Raw genomic sequence first — 11,496 nt, forward strand, 5'->3', positions numbered from 1 at the left:
TGCTCAACGCTCATAATATCGTTTTGTTTTTTGAATGCAAATTTATTGAACAGGGATGAATAATACGATATCAGGCAATCCAATTTTACAAAAAAAAAAAAAAAATGCAACAATGAAACAAAAGCAAAATATATAAGAACTAAAATAAGGGGAAACAAACATATTAAAAAAATATCCATGGGGTATTTATTATTTGACATTTATATTCGTTAACTTATTAGTTTAAGAGAGTTAAAATACGTGTCTATCTCAATCAAAAATAATTTGAATAAAGGTCTTGAATTTGCATTTGTGAGTATGAAAATTTCCGAACAAAACATACAGGTTAACAAAGGTCCACAATATTTTGTTCTTGGACTCAAAACAGGGTGATATATACAGTATATAGTTTTTTTCTAAACATCGAACACAATCTTTAAAAAACATGATTTTGAGAACAGTGTTATTTTTTATTGCCAACGTCATCTCCCTGGATGTGAACACGTGATTATGTAATTGTCCAATCCCGTGTCAGAAACTCACGGCTCGCAATTTTGAACAGACGGCTGAAATAAGATTAGCATTGTTGCGCCTCATTAATGCTAATGCTGCTACCCACAAAGTCAAGTCGTCATACAATTGCTTGCTTAGTAATGGATACGAATTATCTGTCGCCGAATTGAAATGATCGGTTCTGTCATTCTGGGATAAACATGAGTTCACATATCATCACCCCTGGGCCGTATCGAGCTACGAAGCTGGTAAGTAAACGTTAACAAGCTAAATGCTTTTTAGGGAAACGGCGAAAAAGACTTCCACATTAGTTTGTACAGCAAATGTATTTTATGTCGTATTTAGACAATATATGACGTTTTGAAGGTCACAGTATTGTCAAAGGTTAAGTTAAAATTTCGGACAGCAATATATGAACGAAAACAAACAATTTGAACTTCTCAAATTAACTGTACGTGGCGGTTCTTCGTCAGTCATGTAGAATTTATGTACATTTTGGTTGCAAGAAAATGAAGGGAATGAAGTTCTTACTTTACTCTTGCACCAATATTTTTAAAAGGCCAACACTAGAAGTAATTCAATGTGTCAATTGGATTTGGGTTGATGACTGAGCTGTGATTCAAATGTAAGTATTGTGTTGACCGTTTAATCATCATCAATTACTATTTTTAGCTTGTAAACCTTGATGAACTAGAATTAAAAGAAAATTGATCACTTATTTTTTATATCTATCTTTATATCTTTTTATATCTTCATTTCAAGCAGCCTCCTTTGCACTACAGTGTAGTTCAACTAAAAAAAAAAAAAATATATATATATATATATATATATATATATATATATATATATATATATATATATATATATATATAAAAAACATTGGTACTAAACTACCTGTACTTAGTTTGTCTTGTCTGGTCTTAGTGGAATGAGATAACTCGTCTGTTCCGGGCTGGTATGCCCCTGAAGAAGCACCGGCAGAACTTGAGGAATTACAGTTCTTGCTTCACGGCGGTTGCTGCTGTCGATTGGCTGCACCAAATGCTTTGTAGCAACAGCAACTTTGGGCCCGATGTCACTCGACAGCAGACAGTCCAGCTACTCAAAAAGTTTCTGAAGAACCACGTGATAGAAGATGTAAAGGGTCGTTGGGGCACAGAGGATCTGGAGGACAACAACACACTTTATAGGTAATAATTCTCCTAAATGATCCTGTTTTCTGTTTTGGATTGTAAAATAGATATTGCATTTGCTGCCATGACATTATTACACTGTCCACTGCCTTTCTTATTTCAAAGATTTCCGTCCACCTCTCCTCTGAAGCCCATTCCGTGTGCAGCTGTGCCCTCAGCTTCTAAAGGCGTTAAGAAAAGGCCTTCACTTCGAGACAAAGAAGGTTTCTTCAGGTTTAAAAGCATGAAGAAAAATCAACAAGAGACTGAGGTAAGCTAAACTGTTTACAAATGCCTTCCTGTTGTCAGCGGTCTGCTATTTAAATATTGCATGACAAGCAGTAGCAAATATTGTCACTTGTTAATTAATTCAAATAAAAGTGCCATATAGATTTTTCTGATAATAATCCTGTGAACGTTATTTAAAAACTGATGGTTGAGGACTAAAGAAACCAAATGAAACATAATGGGCTAATTCAGTCTGCGCGGTTCTTTCTCAACAAATACAGTACATGCACATCACATTAAATAGTCATGATGATGGTATTTGTCACTTCTTCTTTTCTTTTTTTTTACTTATTCAAAATATCATTCTAAAGTTGTCATCCTCAACAGTTCTCACCCTAAATATTTAGTGTACGTAAATACATTGTCTCTTGATGTTTTATAATTAGTGCAACAACAAAAAAATAGCACCGGGATGATGTTATTCTTGTAAATTTACAACTTATTTCTTATAAAATTACAATTTCAGTCTCTTAATTTTATTTTATCATTCTTACAATTTCTCATACCTAATACAATTGACCCTAAAAATTCATTTGAAAGGTTGAAATATGGCATATAGGAAGTTAATTATGCTAAGTATGCCTTGGAAAGGGGTATTTAAACCCTGCTCTGGTATTAGCGATGCAACTAAAGCAAGAAAACATAAATCTTGTGAATTTGCCTTGCAAAAATTCAGTTAAGTGTATAAACTGCAGTACATGCCCTGACAGTGGGGGGGAAAAAAAATCAGAATTTCAAACTCTAGATCTACCGTATCCGTCTCGTCCAGGAAAATCACCAAGCAGAAGAAGAGAAAGATTCAGGAGAGCAACACGTACATCGACGAGAGCTGACTGGAGATGACGAACGGAATATCTGGAGAGACACCACACTGACTCGGTAAGAACACACGCCTGTCAAAATACGGAATTCATGATGACAGGACCATCCGCTTGAGGAATTGCCTTTCTCTATTGTGTTTCAGTCTGCAGAAGATTCTGGGTGTTGCATCTCTTGATGAAGTCTTAGACCACCGTTCCATAAACCCTCACAACATCATCCATAATATGACTCAAGTCAACAAGCATGGCGTGGTCACCCTGCATGACAAGACCAGTAGGTTCTAGCTTTACCCGTGATTATTCACATTTGTATTTACTCGCTCTGTGTTGAGTGATTATAGTTTGCTTGGTAGTTTATTTATTTATTTGTTTTTATGAACAGTCAACCCCCTGTTCATTTTGGGGGATAATATCCCATAACACCACTTTATGAAAACGAAAAGAAGAGGCAAAACATTTTTTGCTTCAAACTGCTTGCCACTCCCAGCCTGTAAAATTGACATGTACAACAAAGAGAATCAAGCATTGTATATTTAAACAACAAAAGCTAAAGCATATAATTTTGCTTAACTAAATTGATAGTAACATATATTATGAAACTCCTTGGACCATTGGACAATTTAAAGGAAATTACCATACAGTCATAGAAATGTTTTTAGACCTCCGTGTTTTCCTTATTTCTTGTTCATTGTAATGCCAGTACCACTAAGGGTGTATATGATCAAGAACACCGTGGAAAATGGCTTGATATATAAGCTATTCCAAAGCCCCCCAAATTTTTCAAAAAATGCTGCTAAACATTCATTATAATTTCACATACGGAAATTGAGAAAAGAAATCCGGGAAAATGTTCAAAATGTTTCAAGAAAAAACACTGAAGAAAATGTGTGAATATTAGAATCCACAGGTGCAAAATCGGCAGTATGCAGGGGCTAAGTTTTAAATTGTAATATTACCATTCACCACTAAATGGCAGACATGGTTTAGTTGTGCCAGAGCCGTATGTAGAGAGAGTTTGGCCAACTCGGTTTCAGCAGGGTAACAAAATGGCGTCCATATGTCATGTGACCAGCAGTTAACCAATCACAGTGTGACAGCGTGATTGGTCAACTGCTGGACACATGAAATATGGAAGCCATCTTGTTACTCTGCTGAAATCGAGTTGGCCAAACTATATACGGCTCTGAGTTGTGCAGTACTTAGAGTGCGTCTTATACTGGGCATCTCTGATCTATGATTTTGTCTTATTTGGTTATTTTTACAGTTTTATTCTCTTTATAAATGTCACATTTTTAAAATGTTTTTTATGTCAGCAAAATGTTTACACATATGATATAAAAGAGATAATAATAAATGTGATAACAGCCAATCCAAACTTTTGTATAGATGACCTTCCTCACTGGGTTTTGTCCGCTATGAAGAGCTTGGCCAACTGTGAGTAGCAGCAACCTTTACTATGAATTACATGTAATTTATCTTGTTTTATGATTTATTTATTAATTTTTTTGGAAAGCTGCTACACGCAGAATACCTTTCGCTTGACCATTTTTGATTTCGTGTTCCCTTCCAGGGCCAAAATATGACAGTGCGCAGGCGTCCTACCCGGGTTTTGAACGGGACGTTTTCAAAACGGTGTCCGATTACTTCTACAGCCTTCCGCAGCCATTACTCACCTATGAATTGTATGAACTATTTATCAACGTGCTGGGTAGGTACTGTTCTCGTTGGCGCTTACTGTTGACTATTCAATAATAAGATTTATGGATGTGGTTAATGTGGTTTTGGTTCTCTCTTCCCTTTGTGAAAAGCTAACATTGTTATTAGCATCTGTGCTTGCCGTGTTGCCTTTTGGTTCTGTTTATGTTCAGTGAAAGTTTGAACTAACTGAAGCTTCTCACTCTCCTTCACCATCTGCTTGCACTGACTCTCTGCCTGCAACACTCGACCCTGTGTCTACCTCTCTGTCTAGTGTACTGCGGGTATGTCGCAGCGCCCACCGCGCACCAAGGCGGCAAACGCAAGAAGCACGATCTTCCCTCGGCGCCCCCTCCGGCCAAGACGTCATTTCGCTCCACCGAATGTCTCCTCCTCTCACTGCTGAGACAGGGAACGTGCGATGAGACCGACTCTCCCATGAGTGAAGTGCTCGGCGGAAAAGTTCAGTCCCACCTCGCCGTGCTGAGACGAGGCCCTGCCGGTGCCGATGGTGGCCAGTTAGGAGGCAGCTACATGAGCCTCAGTACTACTGGGTCCTCCTTGAGGTGCCAAACTAGAAGCTCCTCATTGGAGACAATCCTAGATGACTCCGCCCCTCTGACCAGGCAACCGATCTTTTTATCCAATGACAGCCTGGCATCACGCTTCTCTAGCAACAGGAGCCAGGATAGCAACTGTAGGACATTTCGCAGTTACTCAGACTTTTCTTCGGCGCCAACAAAAACGTTGGTTCCATCTGTAATTGCGCCATGGACAGCCCCACGGAGGCTGCACAATTTGCGAGCAAAGAGCGTGGGCAGCTGTCTGGACATCGTTGTGGAGACCAATGAAGAATCCTTCAAGGAGACCAAGCGGCAAGGCCGAGCTGCCAGCTGCCTGAACATAAACAGCTCAGACGACCAGCATCACTCGCGCGCTGCCACACACCCTCCCTCGTCATCCTCCCCGCCTCACTCCAGCTTCTCTTCATTTCCTGCAACCAAAGCACCCTCACCTCACGCTCCCTCGGAACTGGGCGGCCCCCAACTGGCTTCCAGTACATCCGGTCTTTGGACCCTGCCGGCGCCTGCCGTTGCAGTCCGTCGCTGCCTGAGCTCGCTGGATGTCCCTAAGTTGCCTCGACCCACTTCACTGTTCAAAGCGTCTGTTTGTGTGCCCACCGCCAGAACGCAGCACCCCCAACCAAAGTCCGAGCACAGTAAGACCTCTGACTCTCCCTTTTCCCTGTCTGCGTGTCTGCGAATGTCTAATCAAACTAACAGCATCTAACATCTAATAATAGCTAGTCTTCCAAGTCCATCTCAGGAATGCAACTTTTGCTCATCTTGTGGTAGAGATGTTTAACCCTGGAGAACCCACGGGGTCAATTTGGCCCCTATAAATTCTGCTACTCAAATAACAAAGACCTTTTTTTTTTTTTTTTTTTTTTTACAAATTTAACTTCAAAAGTCCAGAGTGCCACTTCTGACCCCTGCATGGGGCCATCTAGTGGATGAATATTGCACTTGCATGAGCCAGAGTGGTGGTGGCAAGATGGCTGGCAACATGCTGTTTTGTTGAGCTGGAAATCAATCCAAACAAAACCATCTTCTCAGCAATCCATCAGATGGTAAAATTGTGGGTTTTTTTTGTTAATATATTTCATATCATGTTGCAGAATGCCTGGGAGTATGTTTTATTTATATATATTGATAAATTAGCAACCCTGAGCAAGTTCAAAAAACAAGGGTTAAAATTGAAAAAACATATATTTTGGTGTTCAGTGAACTTATAGCAGTCATTTAATGTATAATTCATAATTTTCCAAAGAAAAAAAGGGTTCTTGGGTTCTCCAGGGTTAAGTTGCAGATTGCTTTAAGACTGTTGTACATTGCTTTTATGGAACAGTTGCTAGGAACCAGAGAATGCAGCTAATTAGCAACTCAAACTTCTACTGCATAATGCTCCAAAAACATTTTAGTGTGTTACACAAAGAAATAAATTTAGATGCTAAGTAACAAGAACGTCTGATCTTCCACATCTACTTAATAGTTAATAGCATCCTACTCAACTCATCATTGACTGTAGTTGTAGCCTGTCGTCCATCAACCCACCTGTTCACGTTTTGTATCTATCGATGTGGCTTTGTGTTTAACTGATGATTTCTGGCTGCAAAAGATGAAACGCAAAGGCTGCAATTTTGCATGTTTTTTCCTTCAGTCGTGCTACTTTCCTTTTTCAAGGCAATCCAAATGACCCGGATTTTTTTTATCTCCGTGCGTGTATGCGCTTAGGGCTTCTCCAGCCTCAGAGTGAACGTATGGCCATTGAGGCTCTGCAGTTATGCACCCTCCTCCTCCCCCCTGCCTCACGCAGGAAGTTGCAGCTACTCATGAGGATGATGTCTCGCATCAGCCAGAATGTGGATATGCCTCGCCTCCACCCCGCCATTGGAACCCGGACACTGGTGAGCGAGACAACTGACACCCTCTTATTTTTTGGTTTTATTTATTTATTTTTTTGGCTTGCAAAAAAAAAATTGACAAAGCGATCGCTGGTGAATTCAAAACACTTGTAATTTGGGGCTCTCAAAGTACATGTGCAACTTTTTCAGCATTGCAGCATCTTTTTGAATATGATGCTACATGCTTGGCACACCTACTCCAATTTTGAATAAGGCTGTGGCATAACATTTGGAAGAAGTGAAGTGCAGTGCATGCTTAACATAATATCACCTTCTTAAAACTGACTTAAGTCATTTTGACAAAAAAACAATATTTTTTTTGCATCATGATTAGCTCATTCACTGCCATTGACGGCTATAGACGTCAAAAAATTCATTAGAACTATTTCTATTAGTTTAACACTTTTTTCAATTTTTTTTTGTTGAGTATGAAAACATAGGAAAAAAATATTGTACATTTAGAACAGATATAAAATTTATGATGACTATCATGCCATTAATTACGAAAAAAAATATTTTCTTCTTTTTAAAAAAAGTATTTTTAATTATTTTTAAAAAAAAATAATAATAAAAGATTATTACAAATATTTTTTTTAATCGCATGACTTCACTAGTTAACTCACAATTAATCTCAAATTTTATATCTGTTCTAAAAGTACAATAAAAAATATATAAGTTTTCATACTCTTGTTAACAAAACTAATAGAAATAGTCCAAATGAATTTTTGACGTCTATAGCCGTCAATGGCAGTGAATGAGTTAGAGATAAACCGATGTTTTTTTCAGGGCCCATACCGATTGTTATTAGTCAAGGACGCCGATAACGGATATTTATAGTTGATATTCATTTTCACTAAAAGGGAAATTATTGGCATCAAAATTTGAACTAATACAAAATCCAGCTCTTAATTAAATTTGTTAAATTTTAAATCATATGTTTATTGAACAACTTTTAGGATTCATAAAATATTGTAGTTTAAAAAAAAATTCCCATCTTCTTTTTAAAAATCTAACAAAAACTTCAGTTATCCCAGGGGCAGTAGCATGTCTTCAAAAGTGAAATAAAATATTAAACAAGTAAATAGCTCACTATAGTTTTCTACAATAAATAAAGATTTCCAAAGCGCCTAAATATCTGAAGTATTACATTTTTTTTACTTACCGGTATCTTAGTTTTTGTTTCAAACAATTATTGGTCTGATATTGATCTATTATCGGCCGTATGATTCTTCAAAACGGCAGATGCCGATATTTGTAAAATGCTGAATACCGGCGCCAATAATCGGCTCTGCCGATAATTGATCCATCCCTAACCTTGATGCTGGCCACCTCTACTAAAATCAGATGCATCCTTAGTTAAATATCATCCCGTCCTAACTTCTAATTCTGAAATGAAATTATTAATAAATATAATATAATCAGTATTTCAGTTTCCTTTGTGGGGAGAAAAAATGACTTAGGCTATTATTTTAGGAAGGTGATGATATGCACCATATAGATAGAACTGTGTTAAAAATCCTGGGCATATTTGTCATCCGTGTTTGTCATTGCTTTTTCAGATGGTCCACACCTTTTCAGGCTGCATTCTCAGCAGCGCTGAAGAGTGTGATTTGGATGAGCTCCTCGCCACCAGATTGGTTTCTTTTTTCATGGATCATCAGCAAAGCATTCTGTCGGTTCCCGAGTATCTGCTCGGTGCCATTAATGATCATGTCCAGTACTTGCGCTCAGCACAGGTACAGTCATTCAAAAAGTATCATAGCACTTTGGTTTTGTGTTCCATTAATTGCTTTAAAGAATTCCCTTTATGGTAACAAAATGCCGATGAGGGAAAAATGTAGTTTTCCTTCTGTTGTTGAATTGTATTCATCCAGTGGTGCAATGCTGCTTGTGGAAAGGGATGAAGCCACACGCTTTTCTTCCCCACAGGTACCAATGGAGGACATCGCTAACGTTCCCGATGGCGAGCGAGTGTGCGCGCCGCTGCCTATGTATACCTTCTGCCGTCAGATTAGCGGTGCCGAATTTGAGCAGCAGAAGATGTCCTGTTCCCAGAAGGCCATGGAGGACTTACTGGAGATGTTGGTGACGGACCAAAACATGACGGAGAAGGACAGGCGCAAAAGGTTGAAGCAGGTAAAAAAAAATTAATTAACAAATTAAAAATATTAAAAATAAACAATTCTTGTTAACTGGAAAAATAAACAAACTCTGAATATCGACCAATGGTCTAACCTCCTCATAAATCACATTTTAATGGAAAAAATATCTGCCTCAAATAAAAACCAAATATCAAAATTTATAGAAACATGGTCTACGTATATAGAATTTTTTAACCTAATTCCGGTTACTTAATTCTGTCTGTTAGCGAGAGCCACTACATCGTGATAACTTACATTGATGTTTCTGCATCTGGCAATTTATTATTATATTATATTATTAGTATGGGATTTTTTTTTAATGGGCTTTAGGTGAACTGATGAATACACACACGCTTGCACGCACGCACGCACACACACGCACACACACACACATACAAAAAAAAAGGTATATACTGTATATATATATGTGTGTATATGTATATATATATATATGTATTTTTAAAAGAAAAAAAAAACATTACATTTTTTTGAATTGATTTGTTGGATTTTTTTATTTTTTTTTTAAAAAGGAGAGCAATGATGATGTCAAATCGAATGAACAATACTGAGCTCTAAGAAAGAAAAAAAAATTTTTTTTTTAATTAATTAAATTAAAGTTTGTTGTCCCTTCATATAAATGTTGGTCTCTAATAACTGCTGTAATGCTGCAAAACATCTTTGGTTTTGATTAACTGTTTTTATCTAGTCATTTGTTTGTACAGTATATGAAAAGTGTAAATGGGTCATCCTAGAATTTGATGACAATTTAGGCAACAACAGTTTTGTTGTTTTTTTTCTTGTTATATTTTAGTGTTCAACAACTATTAACTAAGGTTTAGAAATCACTTTTAATATAGCTAGAGTTGCAATAATAAATTTGTATCATTTATACGATAAGTGATGTTTCTTTATTTTGTATGGAATGATTTAGAAAGTAGAGTGTATACAGGTAAATTATATTATTATTGTTTTTGTTTTGGTTGAAGCACTAAAAAAACAATATATAAAATACCGTAATTATTATTATTACAGCCCTATATCTATTTTCCATCAGCAGAATGTTTGAATGTGGTGTTGTTCAGTTTCAGAAGCAGTACCCGGACATCTACGGTCAACGGTTCCCTTCCACAGAAAAAGCCAATAAGACTGACAACAAGCCAAAGATTAAAGCGCCACTGCTCATCAGGAAAACCAAAACTTTCAGTATCAGAAGCTAAACTGGTTGGATTGTTCGCTGCACTATGAACTGCACTCACACTGGTAAACACAGAACAGTATGTTACAATGGGAACTATTAATTCTCTTTTTTTTGGGGGGGGGGGGGCATTTGTGATACCGCTGGGAGTTATGAAGGCAAATGTTTTTTTTTTTACACAGCTTTACAATTTAAGCACAACTGTCTACTGACTAGGTAGTGTGTGCATGCATGTGTACATTTGGGAGTTAGATTCTAGATTTCTTAATATAAATTAACGATGCTAATACTAGATATCTTTGCTTGTTTTTATTTTATTTTTTTTAAAAGTGTTTTTATTTGCTAAACTTGTGTAATAAGACTGACCCATTAAAAATATTCAGTTGTGTGTTTAGGATTTAGGTTTGTTTGTTTTTCCATTACAGAACTGAGAAAGGATTGAAGCTTTATTATATTTTTGCAGTATGCTCGTATATGTATCGTTATAGCTTCTTGGGTAGTTGAAATGTATGGTTTTTTTTGTTTTAAATAGGCGTGAAAGCTGTAGTTTAAACTGTTAAAAAGGATAAACTAATTAAGTACTCTTTATGGTTTCATTAGACACCTACTTTTCTTTTTTCTTTTTTTTACTGTAACATTATTGCCTAAAGTGTAACCTTAAATTCAAAACTCAAGTTCAAATTTCATTATATGTGATATTTATTGGTCCTACCCTACGTGAAGTATTGTTTGAACTTAGTAGATGTCCTGTATGCACTGTTTATAAAGCCCTACTCACTTGTGGTTGTTTGTTCCTCTCCAACTATGCAAATTCCAGGGAAATAAACACATTCAGCTGTTACTTGAGTGGTCTTTCACTTTTTTTTGTGGTAGTTGTTGTATTACGGAAAACTGCTCAATTTTGGCGGGTAGTCTATAGTCAGTCGCTCAGTATTTTTTCTGCAATACTACTAACTAAGAAAGAAAGTCCAATTTTGACTCATGCTAAACTTGCTGTCGTCCATTTTGTGCAATATGTTCCCTGAAGTTTAACTTTATCCTCTCCTCTTTTGCAGCAGATGATGTATTCTTTCTCTCCGTGGTTGCTGCCGTTTTACCCACCACAACCAACCGGTTGCATACTTCTTCCTACTTTTGACGTTCTCCAAGTTGTCTGGAACTAATTACAACACATTCTTTCACGTGCACAACCACAATCAAACAGCTGAAATCTGGGCCCACATCCTGC

The 11,496-nt window shown here is 37.1% G+C and overlaps 1 protein-coding gene across 2 annotated transcripts; it reads left to right on the forward strand.

The window, feature by feature from the left end:
• The first annotated feature begins 534 nt into the window (after window positions 1–534).
• On the forward strand, window positions 535–11,462 carry LOC144062605 (DEP domain-containing protein 1A-like). 2 transcript variants are annotated; one of them, XM_077584155.1, is made up of 13 exons: window positions 535–740; window positions 1,417–1,682; window positions 1,791–1,935; window positions 2,722–2,831; window positions 2,917–3,047; window positions 4,160–4,207; window positions 4,344–4,481; window positions 4,743–5,687; window positions 6,763–6,935; window positions 8,492–8,668; window positions 8,862–9,068; window positions 10,156–10,333; window positions 11,324–11,462. In XM_077584155.1, the coding sequence occupies exons 1-12, from the start codon at window positions 693–695 to the stop codon at window positions 10,288–10,290; spliced, it is 2,523 nt and encodes an 840-aa protein (XP_077440281.1). In that variant the 5' UTR covers window positions 535–692; the 3' UTR covers window positions 10,291–10,333; window positions 11,324–11,462. The 2 variants fall into 2 exon arrangements, with proteins under 2 accessions (XP_077440281.1, XP_077440280.1); XM_077584154.1 differs by lacking the exon at window positions 11,324–11,462 and having other exon boundaries at window positions 10,156–10,371.
• The last annotated feature ends 34 nt before the right edge of the window (window positions 11,463–11,496 follow it).

The sequence above is a fragment of the Vanacampus margaritifer genome, chromosome 13 (genome assembly GCF_051991255.1).
Source record: "Vanacampus margaritifer isolate UIUO_Vmar chromosome 13, RoL_Vmar_1.0, whole genome shotgun sequence".
Classification (NCBI taxonomy): Eukaryota; Metazoa; Chordata; class Actinopteri; order Syngnathiformes; family Syngnathidae; genus Vanacampus; species Vanacampus margaritifer.

Bases quoted from the DNA above. Each gene is read 5' to 3' on its own strand.
- LOC144062605 (XM_077584155.1), top strand. From the start codon at position 693: ATGAGTTCACATATCATCACCCCTGGGCCGTATCGAGCTACGAAGCTG. The intron at 3,048-4,159 runs GTAGGTTCTAGC...ACTTTTGTATAG, and splicing joins CACCCTGCATGACAAGACCA to ATGACCTTCCTCACTGGGTT. The intron at 4,208-4,343 runs GTGAGTAGCAGC...GTTCCCTTCCAG, and splicing joins TATGAAGAGCTTGGCCAACT to GGCCAAAATATGACAGTGCG.